We start from the raw sequence: 12,008 nt of genomic DNA, 5'->3' as shown, positions 1-12,008 counted from the left end.
GCATTCTACTGAAATTTAAAATCTTAGGGGGGATATTTCGAAAGAAATAAAGTCTAGGGAGTGAACTGAAAACTGTCCTTGTACAAAAATATAAAATGTTTGGTGATCTTTCACTGACACCACCAACTAAACCAGTCACCATATATTTATTTAGGGAACATTATTGATTAAGAATATTGTATATTATTCAAAATAGAAATTATTTATAATACTATTATTCTTAAAATATTGGTAAAAATTATGAATAAATAAATAAATAACTAGAGCATGATTAAACTATAAACACCTTAAAAGTACTTGAGCAAACAACTAAATGATAAATAACATTAACAAATATCATATTCTTTCAATTTTGTAATAAATCTATCAAAAAATGTAATTAGATTTTAATTGACATGAAGGCAGTGCACCAAAAAACACATGTATAATGAAGAAGAAAAGTCTATGATTCACAGCTACACAAAAACTACATGGTCATTCAAGAAGAAACTTCGAATTCTCAAGAACAAGAGGTTTCGAAAAAAATTCCCAACTTGCTCGGCGATAAACGACTATTTGAATCGGAAGAATCGATGATTCTCCTCGAGATACTATCAAGTGTAAATATATAGCCTAACACTAGCCTTCAAGCAACAACTAGTTAGTGGATGAGTGATTTTACCTGAGCCTGGTTATCATTTACAAAGAACTCAAAGCTACTGCAACTTCAGCTTCTTATTGGCTTCGGGATGGTCATCGAGCAAAACAACGTCGTCGTCATCGTCGTCGTCATTGACAAGAATTGAGAGAACCTCATGGTCTTCTTCTTCATGCTCTTTTCTTTCCAATGTAGCAAGCAGTTTTCTCTTAGTGTCGAGCATTTCTGCATCTAATTCAACCACTTCAGGTTCTGTTGGTTCTAATGTTATTTGATGATCAGCAGATGGGCTTTCTCCATTACTTGTAGCCACACCGACTTTCTCAGGAGCTGTCCATCCTGATAGGACCATTCCGTCGGGTTCTTTCTCCTCATCGAAGTCGTCCCTGCATGATTGAGAAGCAACAGTCAGTGATGATAACTAGACTGATTCGAGAGCAGTAGCAACATACATTGCAGTGAGAACACTACCGTGGTAAGCTGGAAATTCGAATAAACAACTGAAGGGAAAAATTAAGAAGCATATGAATTCATGGTTGAATCCTATCTGAGATAAAAATGCAATCAGACTAAATATGATCAAGACTTTTCCCACTTAATCTTTAACAATACTAAAGAGGTATGTGCCACTATGAATTCATGTTTGAATCCTTCAATCATCATTTTCTTCTACGACTCACTCTGCACACCTATGACACTGAAGGTTTCAGTGAGCTGTCCCAGTTCCACAAGCTATTCAATGGGCAGAACAAGATGTTTTTATCCGCGCCAATCGCTGACATAGGCTTCTTGTGACGCTTCAACTAGTTTCTACATATTCGAGGATTTCTACACGACAAATTGGATGTGGTGTGTAGAGTTCAATCTTCGATGAGAAGTGCATAATATGCATAAGTATCACTCAGTATTGAGCAGTGCAACTTATTATCATATGGCACACTGCACTTAGTGGTCCAAGGCTAGGACTCCTAGCCTAGACAGGTATTTTGCCACAAACTTCAAACATAGACGGCACTTTATTAGGCATTGTGGCTGAAAAACTTACCAAATAGCGCAACGCAGTCTAGGAAGGAGGCATAAACAAGACTAGGACTAACAAGAAAGAGTACTCCATGTAGTATAGGTTCAGAGTAGCAAGAAATAACCTGTGTTTAATGTTTATATGACATTTTAACTCCTGCTGAAAATCTTCGACCGTCAGCATGGTGCCATCGGTAACTGGTGCAGGGAGGTTTGCTAAGCTCTGGAAGATAGAGAAGGTGCAGAACAAAATTGAAACACCACGATAAATACGAAAAAAAAGGCAGAAGAGTTGACAACCTTGTTGAGGTTTAAGGCATAATTAGCAGCAACATCTTCCTCCAGACCATCGCCTGCCTCATAGATAAGGGTTCTAGCTTGCATTACCATGGGGAGATCCATGCCCAATTTGACTTTGATTATCTTTTCAACGATATCTCTCAGTGTTGTTGTTCGAGTGTTGACTTCAAGTAGTAAGGGTGTCTGTTTATAATCAACATTGTTAAAGAAGACAGAAAAAACAAAGAAAATAAAAGTGGATGGAGAAGGTCACCTCAGAACAGACATAACAAGATTTGTTAGGCTCAAACGGCTCTATGGGCATCAGAAGCATCTTTCTAGATGGATGTTCAAGACAATATGTCATCCTGAATAGTGAACATATCAATTGATGCCCCAACAAGTTGGACAAAGTACCAAAGAAGAAAGTGCAAGTCATAACTATGATACATGAGGCGCTTGCTACACACTAATCAGCAAGTCAAAATAAGTAAGTATCATCTTACAGATAAGCACCGGTTAAACACCGTCACACAACTTTTGTTAATGATAGAATTATCAACAGAGTGTAAACATTCTAGTTTAGTATGCACATAGACAAGATAGAAGTGAATTTTGACCAATTTATCAAAAATTTGAACAAAATAGGTACAAAATTATATGTGCATACCACTTGACCAGTAAAAGTAGATTTTGAGTAAATTTCAGAATTTTCAAACACAAGTCCTTCTCCAATGCAAGTGCCAAATGTTTTTGGTAATATTGTTTTGAAATGAAAAAAAAAAAAATCAAAATGATATTGACCGAGGTTCATCAAAAACACACCTACAATTCTCAAAGTCTTCTTGAAGTACCTTGATTGCTTCGATCACAATCAAACCAGCAATAATAGCATTAGTTGTTGCAACAGCATGCACAATGTTGCCAGCAATTCCCTTAGAATCAAAAAGGCTATGTAACGGAATCCCAAAGCAAGATGCCCTAATATTTGCGGCGGCAGTAACAAATTCTAGAGCCAATTGATCATCTTTGTCAAAGGTAAGGTTCCCGATATCCTGAAAGTCCAAACAGAAATCATAATCAGGCAACCTGAAAATAGAAGTCCAAATAACATATGACAAGCAAAACAATAAGGACCTTCTCTCGTTTCTCGATGAATAATTGTAATGACTCTAAGAACATTCTTGAATTCTCAGCAAGATTCCAAACCTCCTGTGGGTTGTTCAGACTGAGAAAGGGTAGGACAGACAATGACAAATCATCTGTCAAGCAGCCTTTTTCAGGATTAGTATTCTGCAAGTTGAGTTTCTCAGGCAAAGCATCTCTAAGAAAGATTGGCCTAGGCTGTCTCCTGTTTTTCCATGTTTCTTCATTAACCAAAGCAGCTTCAATGTTATATCCGAAAACATGGTCATAGATCTTTTTTCCATACTGCTTGGGATCCTCATCTGGTGCTCGCTTAAATATGTCTTCCATAGGTTTTTCTGAATTAGATGCATCATCGCTACATACAAAGAGATCGTTCTCTTGACTTTTATCACCAAACAATTTTGTGAAGAGTAAGTCCTTTGCCCAAACTATGCAGTGAATAAACTATAAAAAATAAAATAAAATAAATGAATAAAAGATAGAAGTCGCTAGCCATTAAGGGAAAAAAAAGCAAGAAAGCCATCTAGTAACAAAAAGATAACATTGACTCATGTGAGGTCTCTTTGAACTAAACATTCTAATATTTATAAGTAACAGTCACAATACACATACATGAAAAGATCATTAAGAATAGGAGGTTTGGGGTTTGTGATTTAAAATGATCCAAATTAATCACTGTAAAGTATATTGTGCAAGGATTGCAAATGGTATATATTAATCAAAGATAAAGTACTGCTTGCTTGCTTAAAAATTAAAACAAAAGTGATTACCAGATTTGTTTTACTAAGCCATGGTGCTGATATGCAGCTTCCATGTTGCAATAAGTTTACAACCTCTACTGTATCCAATGGTACGAGAACAGCCTCATTGAGATTTCGAATTAATGTTAAAGCAGAAATAACTAAAAAATCACACAAGGGAACTATGTGAGCAAAAAATTCAAGGAGAGATTTTGTGTCAAAGCAAATGTTCAGCAATAACACCTGGTGAGTATGGCTACCTATAAAAAGAATTAGAAAGGAAATAACCAACTTTGATTTTGAGATTCAACCTTCGATGGAGTACTGGTGATTGTGCAGACAGGATAAGTCTTCGGCATAGGTTTTGGTTGACATTCGTAGCACTCAGTTCTACCCTTAACATGAACAGTAACCTGGAGATATGGAAAGATATATACATTAACCAAATTAAGTCATCAAGAAAAAGGCACAAGAGTGTACTAAAGACCCAAAATTGTTGTGATTCACAGTAAATAGGATAAAAAAAAAATAAGAGTGAACTAACATCTGCGTATCATAAACAGAATGAGTGATCTACAATACATACAAGAAAATCAAAATAAAAGGAGATTAACTAAAGCTTCAGGAACCAAACATAAAACATTGTTTAAGTGTTGCCTAGTAGTTTGGAGAAGTGAGGAATAATAAACTTAAAGCTTGCATTTGATGAAGTGTAGGCCAGGTTGTTTGCTCACCTATTAGCATCGAATTTGTTGAAGGTAATCATAAAAACATGTACTAGTGTGATGGAACAAAATAATTTGTTCTACATCCATAATGGTTGAGTTCACTAAATGCTTAGAACATATAAATATATATTGAAAATAAAAATCAAGATGAAAATGGATAGAATGGAATATAGTTTTTCACTCATAAAGTTCATTGAGCCGTGATGCTAGAAACAGAAGGGACTAATGCACTGAAAGTTACATGATACATTCACAACAATGAGAACCAAACACCAGTAATATGTTATGTAAGAGAATGAATAAGTTTATTATAACAAGTTGTGGGCTAGCAAATGGCGGCCATGATAAACCCTTTCTTGCAATACATGAACACCATTTTGAAAATGTTAAGAGATTTAAGGAACCATGTCTTGGTTTGACATAAGACATTTCAGCTTAGTCTTGCAAAACATATGACAAAATTCAATTTATTATTCACATTGTTTATGTATGGGAACTAAATTGGTTTGAAACTATGTTGTCGACAACAATGGTTACATAGATAGCATCTATGTGACCACATAGATGCTATCTGGTGCACATGCGCCTGGATCTATAGGCCAATTGCAATATGATAGTGCAACTGCTTTTCAGAACAATATTCAAGAAGCTATCTTTTCAGTTGCTTTTTAATGTAAATCCCAACAGCAAATTTGCAAGAGGGTATTGACATTTCTTGTGAATGAATCTGTTATAGAGTATAGCAAAGAATGCATTAGGAAAAGATATGTTGCAAAATTGAGCAGTATGAAATACTCTACATGAATCGTCATCAACAAATACTCAATCCTACCTGCCCTAAAAATCCTGTTGTTCCACTTTCAACCAAAGGGACTTCAGCAGCCAAGCAAAGACGATTAACATGCCGTCTAGCATCCAGGTTATCCAGACCATTTAATACAACATTAAATTGCCTTAAAAAATTTACGTTAAAGTCAGGATCCTTCACATTTGCATGGTAAGGTGTTATATTAATGTGAGGTACAAACTTCAAGACAGCATCTCGAGCAACCTGATATTAACAGAAATGTTATGAAAGATCCAACATTACAACAAGTACATTGTGAAGGAGGACTGAAAAATTCTAACATGAATATCACATTAAAGAACAACAATTCAATCAACATACTTTGGCCTTGGACTGTCCCACATGCTCTTGTCGAAATAAAAATTGTCTATTCAGGTTACTGACTTCAATGGTGTCCATGTCAATCTGCATAATCCAAACAACACTGAGATGCACAATAATACCTAACATAAGAAGGCATAGCAAAACTACTACAAGCATAAAACTCCAACGAGATGACAAATTGTATCACAAAATACTATTTTTTTTTTTCTTTCTGTAGATAGTACCTAGTTCACAATACCAATTTATTATTTTGGTTGAGATTGCAAGATCAATACAGGTATTGGAATTGTGATAAGAAAAAGATAAAAAGCAAGAATAATTTGAAAAATAATATTAGAACTAGTGAAATGTGATAAAATGGAAGGTAATCTCATTTCCTAAATCAGAAAGAACCAGATTGGAATATCTTGGTGTAGTAATCAAACATTTTTATCACCAAAGCTAGGATGATGTTACGATAGTTTTGATGTAAAATCTACGACCAACATTCTTCATTAAGTTGAGTTTCAGAGCTAAATAGGAGCAAGATGAACTCACAAGAACTCATAGGCATTTTCTCAATGTGTTTTTTTTTTTTTCAAAATTAGATTTCTTCACAGCAGGTTGATCTCTCATACCATTTTAGAAATCAACTAATACCCCATTTATTGTAGAGAAAAACTGTCAAATCAAAGCCAAAAATTCATACCAAGCATAAAATAGAAGTTCAATCATGCATCATTGCCAAAATGAAAGCAAATCTTCCTTTGTTCTCAGTAAAAAGGTAAGGATTTAAAATAATGAACATTTTTTGGAAAATAACGCCAGCCAGTGCTCACCAATAAAATCTAGAACTTAGAAAAGCTAAAAAGTCAAAATTATGTGATATTTCAATTATCCGGATTAATCTAGTTCAACAGATTAATCAAAAATAAGAAATTTTCTCTTGGTAATTTCTTCACCAAAACACTTCTTTTGTAAAATCTACTTTTATCAAAAAACAAAAAAAGAAAGCTCTTTGTTTGCAACTTTATTAGAAGTTCATCGAGCAGGGTCATAAATTCTTTTCCTCTGACCTGCCAAAAGAATCATATTTATGTAATGCGACAAAATGATGAAGTAATATGAACATTACCTCCTTTCCCTAAAACCCATCGTTCACAGCCTCAGGAAAAAAAAACGATCACCAACCAAGCTTATAAACAATAAAACAAAATTCTAAGTCGAAGGCTAGTTGATTACTATGTGAATATCCTGAAATCCAGAAAGCGCTAGGGTCTTCAGCATCTCGCAACCAATGCCGCCCGCACCCACCATAAGAACCTTCGCCCGCTGCGCCCAAGAAATAAATCAAGCACAAAACCCGCCTAAATTTCCACCTCAACCACCCAAAATAAAGAGCAACACGAGAAATGCACTTCAAGACCGCACCTTAATAGCCTCCGCCTTCGAATCCGAACCCATGGGAGCTTGAGTATCGGTAATACAAGCAGAGAGGAAAGGGAAACAGTGAAAACTTTGGTAGATAATCAAGGTTATTCTTGGTTATCAACAATAACCTGAGGGTTTTGGAGCTGGGGGGATTCTCGCGAGGAAGACTAGAGGCAGTTGAAGAGTCTTCCGAAGAAAATTATAAAAGCTTCGTTTTAATATATTTTCTATTAAGTTTAGCTCGATTGTTTTTTTTCAATGAAAAATATATTAATTTTTTTTAAAAAAAATAGATAGAAAATATATTATATATTTTTAAATGATGTTAAATTTAAGAAAAATTATATTAAGTAACTTAATTTAATATAAAATGTACTCAATTCTAATGTAAAGTGTTGATTTTAAGAAAAATTATACTCATTTTTAAATTTTTTGTATTTAAAAAATCTGAGAGGGAATTAGTTAATAATATTTGTATGAGAGAGTTAAATAAATAAAATTTTACATGTAGAGAGTGGAAATAAATTTGTTTTTATGATTGAGAACTACATGTAAAATTATAATTATGATTGAAAGTTTTTTTCTAATTTATCAAAGTTTTAAAAAGACTTTGGAAAAAATAAATAAAAGGGAATAGGGAATAAAATAAAGTTCCTTCTTTATTAAATGATTCGATGATACTTCGTATTTAAAAATTTTCAGATAATTGAGGTTTTGACTTTTTAAAAGCTTGCTTTATTTGTAGGAAAAAATAAAAAAAACTAAAGATTAAAAAGCTGGCTCATTTATAGCTATCAAATATTTTTTTGATTGGTACATGCATTCACGCTATGAAAATTTCTCATCAATTATTAAAATAAATTAAAAAATATTTATAAGGAATGACCCATCAATCTAATATTCTTAGAAAAACTGACCTATCAAACTTGATCTACTAGACGTAAACTGACTGACTTAATCAATTTAAGCTTAATTAATTGGATTTCGACCATTGCAACATATAACCTACCAAGGCAAGTCATTCCTCACCTGTTTGAACTAGCCCACTCTCCCCGATCCGATCCAAACGCTTGGCCAGCTCACTTTACTCAATCATAGTGTATATGTGAATACTAAATAGGGCAAGAATTATATTATTAGAAAATGAAATTAAAAAATACCAGTTATTGCTCAAGTAGAATACAAAATAACTAACTCTTATTGTCAGAGAATCCATGAAAAATGATCATCTGAATTCCTTTTTGTTAGTATATATGAAAATATCAATGAAAATTCATTTGGAATAAAATAAGTATCTCTACAAACCAAAAGCCCCTAAGCTGTTGCCAAGAAATGAATCGTAACAATAAACATCTCGTTCACAGATATGTGTGCTTAGAAAATGGTAAAACATGGTCTAGAAACATTATATGAAATATTTACATAGAATACACACAAATAAAAAAAAGACCATTAAAAATACAAAAAGTTATGCAACAAAGTTAAAATTCGGTTTCGCAGATTGGGAATCTTAAATCGCACACATGATATCTACATGAAACTAGTACAGGACCACTCTTTAAAGTCTCGGACTTTAAACTTTTCTTGCTTCTCAAGTAAAATTTTTACTTGTCCTTTTAGTTGCCGAGTGCTTTTTCAATTTCTTTCTGAAAAGAATTGGAGAAGAATATCAGAAAAAAGAAAGGTAAAGATAAACAGTATGGTCGCTTTGAACATGATTTTGGATACCTCAATGGACAGGGGGGCTGTGGTAGTCCCATAGCGAGCAAGGACCTTGCCATCCTTATCGACCAGAAACTTAGTGAAATTCCACTTGATTCTGCTTCCGCAAAAACCAGGCTTGCTTGCCTTGAGAAACTGGTAAAGTGGTGCTGTCGCTGGGCCGTTCACTTTAACCTGTATGAATGGCATCCGGAACAATTTTTATACAGATATGGAGGCTTTCTGTTAATGATCAGTAGTTAGAGATGCATAAAGAAGGGAAATAATGAATAACTTCATCAGTTAGATTTCCATTTCTGGTAAATAAAATAAAATAAAATAAGATAAAATTTTGCAGTCAAAACACACATTAACTATTGAATGGTAAAAAGTTCCTTTTTCTCTTTAGTGAATTAGGTATTGATTGCAAATATTCAAACTCAATATGGTTTTCAGTGATAACTGCAGAGAGGGCTAAGACGATGACTGGACTACGAGTGAATTTGAAGTGGATGGCTAGTTGTTCAGAGAAAGTGATAATTGTTGAAATTTTGATAACAGGATTATGCTTTCTACTTCATCAAAGTACAAATTTACTAAAAAATAACTCGCTGGCCCAAGCAATTTGGCAAATTTTAACCCTAAATCATCAAGGTATTCAGCCATGTACCTGAAAAGTCATTGTCATGAAAGAACCTCCGGAGAGAATCAATGATAACAGATGTAATATCTGAAGAACATGATCATGAAAGAGGATTTGCAGATCAAAAGAGCAGTATGACGATCAATAACATCTAAAGAGCTAGGAGTTTACTATCCACCATTTGTTACCCTAAAAGAGAGTTTGACCCTCGTACATTTTAGTTTTTGATACACAATTCTTCGCCTAAGAATGTCTACAAAATTCTCTAGAATGTCAATTATACGGACCTCCAAGTGATGTTATAATGGAGCTATTAGTATGATAAATTATTAAAACAAAAAATAAAAGAGGAAATAGATACTAAAGATAGGAAATAACATGCCTAACAAAATTCAAGTACTGAACCAACCTCCATCAGTCCAATGCTTAATTGGTAGGAATAGGAAGGTTAGCATAAATCAAGAACCATTAGAGTATAGACGAAGGTTATCAGAAATCGAGAACCATAGCCTATAGAAACTTCTGAAATGTTTATTCATAAACAGTAATTGAACTTATTGTACCAACCATCTGATGGTAGTTTCTAAGTTCTAAGATTGTATAAAAGACACTGTTCACAACATGATATCTTCTATTAGCAAGAAAACTTATTAGATAAATAAAAAAGCATAATATTAAAGGAAGGGAAATGAAAAATTGAAAACTGAATGATCTGCATTCCTTCTAAAATAACTACATTTGTTCATGCAATTGGATTTTTCATGTTTAAGAGGAATTCATGATATGTTTGTCACACACAAACACTGTCATGATGTACTTAAATGAGAAAACTACCCTATAAACTTGTGAGACTCAAGCACTGCTCAAATGCTTAAGCCCAATTTAATAGGAGCTCACTCACCTAAGCTTTTAAAGCTTCTTTATTATCCCACAACTCACTAAATCACATCAACCATAAAGAACATAACGATAATCAGATGCATCAGTAAAAAAAAAATATGGTAACTAAATTATCAGAATTTTTCACTGTTCTCTTAATCTATTCTTTAAAATCCATTTACGAGTTAAAGTATAGTGATATTCAATTAATTTACACATGTGGCCAACTTATCCAAGTTAGGGTGGGATGAGTTATTAATATACTAAGAATTAGCTACATATGGTATTTCAAATGAATCATACAAACTATGTAGATGAAAAGCTATTGAAGTGAGACAAAAATACATTTCTAAGATTGACCCTGTCCTTTTGTATTTCTTGATATTAACAACCACAAGCTGGACCCATTATTATCACAAAGACCAGTCATGTTACTTCATATTGGTGTAGTGGAAGCAGTTGTCTGAAATGATTCCCACATGATAATAAATTGTTTTGTTGAGCCATTATGAACTCCAAAGGAAATGGGATATTTCCATAGTTGGAATTGTTTATTAGTACCCAGAGTCTTTTGTCTCTAAACCATCAGATACCTGTTCCTTCACGAGCATTGCATCTCCCTTAATCGAGAGATCCCTTCTTTTCTCATTTCATCACTACAAATAATTGGTGCAAATCAAACATGCACCAGATTGATCATCTCTTTCTTTCTCGTCTACTCTCAAGGGTATTAAGATTGTAGAATTATTACACTAAGTTGGTTCAAATGAGTCAAATTGACAAGAAATAATATGCAATGCAAATGCATGTTGGATGTACATGCCACATGGTGTGATGAAGCACATGTAAATGTGGGTTCAACCATGCAAATGTCACTGCAAATATGCTTAGCAAAATAATTCTTTTTATAAAGCTAAAGATGATACTTCCTTGACAGGTTTTCCTATGTGTCTATTAGTTGAATTAAACTGCAGTCATACTAAGACTATTTTTTTATTAGAATGTGATGCAACAATGGTTTATAAGCTCAAATCAAAGACACAATAAACTGAGAAGAATAGGACCTAACAATCCTACAACTCTAAAACTTTACCTTATGAAAAATTGGATAATCAGCTTTGAACATTGTACAAGCATACTCCTGTATTTTCTGATCATCCCAAGGTTCTTGTCTCAAGAACTGATTGCATGGAAATGCTAGAATCTCAAAATCTGGACATATAAAAACTTGGTTCAGTGAATAGGAAAATAAGGAAAGAGTATTCTATCATAATCTACGAGAACCATAAAATTTCACAATCCACGTTCAAGAAACAGCTCACAGGGTTGAGTTTACTAGCCATTGAAACACAGTGAAGGAAGTCTTTTAAATCAATCAAATCAAACTACATGTCATGTTACCCTGAGACTAATAACTCAGAAAAGAGAATGGACACTATTTTCCCTACAATTAAGATGACGTAACAACTATCCAAGACAGAGGAGGCAAAACGACTATCACCAAGAATCAGATTTTTTTTTTCTTTTTCATTTGTATCATTTATGAAACGGAACTAACCAATTAAATATTGCAAGATAGTCAATATGTAGGTATAGTGCCAAAAAAATTCTTATTGTCTAAACTTCAAGTATTTTGTTCCTCCTTTTTCCT

The 12,008-nt window shown here is 33.6% G+C and overlaps 2 protein-coding genes across 4 annotated transcripts; both read right to left on the bottom strand.

Annotated features, from left to right (window-relative positions):
- Positions 1-456: 456 nt before the first annotated feature.
- Positions 457-7,343, bottom strand: LOC121988518 (SUMO-activating enzyme subunit 2-like). 3 transcript variants are annotated; one of them, XM_042541973.1, is made up of 11 exons: positions 7,135-7,343; positions 6,946-7,035; positions 5,722-5,805; positions 5,386-5,604; positions 4,137-4,238; positions 3,074-3,529; positions 2,762-2,991; positions 2,211-2,304; positions 1,958-2,140; positions 1,783-1,880; positions 457-1,023 (listed from the first exon to the last, which is right to left on the bottom strand). In XM_042541973.1, exons 1-11 carry the CDS (start codon positions 7,165-7,167, stop codon positions 696-698), a joined length of 1,917 nt encoding a protein of 638 aa, XP_042397907.1. In that variant the 5' UTR covers positions 7,168-7,343; the 3' UTR covers positions 457-695. The 3 variants fall into 3 exon arrangements, with proteins under 3 accessions (XP_042397907.1, XP_042397908.1, XP_042397909.1); XM_042541974.1 differs by lacking the exons at positions 6,946-7,035; positions 7,135-7,343 and adding an exon at positions 6,839-6,913; XM_042541975.1 differs by lacking the exons at positions 6,946-7,035; positions 7,135-7,343 and having other exon boundaries at positions 5,386-5,461; positions 5,542-5,604; positions 5,722-5,799.
- A 1,124-nt stretch (positions 7,344-8,467) lies between these two features.
- Positions 8,468-11,700, bottom strand: LOC121991290 (probable glutathione peroxidase 4). The gene is made up of 4 exons (XM_042545305.1): positions 11,680-11,700; positions 11,451-11,621; positions 8,863-9,030; positions 8,468-8,780 (listed from the first exon to the last, which is right to left on the bottom strand). The coding sequence occupies exons 1-4, from the start codon at positions 11,698-11,700 to the stop codon at positions 8,751-8,753; spliced, it is 390 nt and encodes a 129-aa protein (XP_042401239.1). The 3' UTR covers positions 8,468-8,750.
- Positions 11,701-12,008: the final 308 nt, after the last annotated feature.

Source organism: Zingiber officinale, chromosome 6B (assembly GCF_018446385.1).
Source record: "Zingiber officinale cultivar Zhangliang chromosome 6B, Zo_v1.1, whole genome shotgun sequence".
Classification (NCBI taxonomy): domain Eukaryota; kingdom Viridiplantae; phylum Streptophyta; class Magnoliopsida; order Zingiberales; family Zingiberaceae; genus Zingiber; species Zingiber officinale.
The sequence above is the reverse complement of the archived record's forward strand: the minus strand, read 5'-3'. Positions and strand labels throughout refer to the sequence as shown.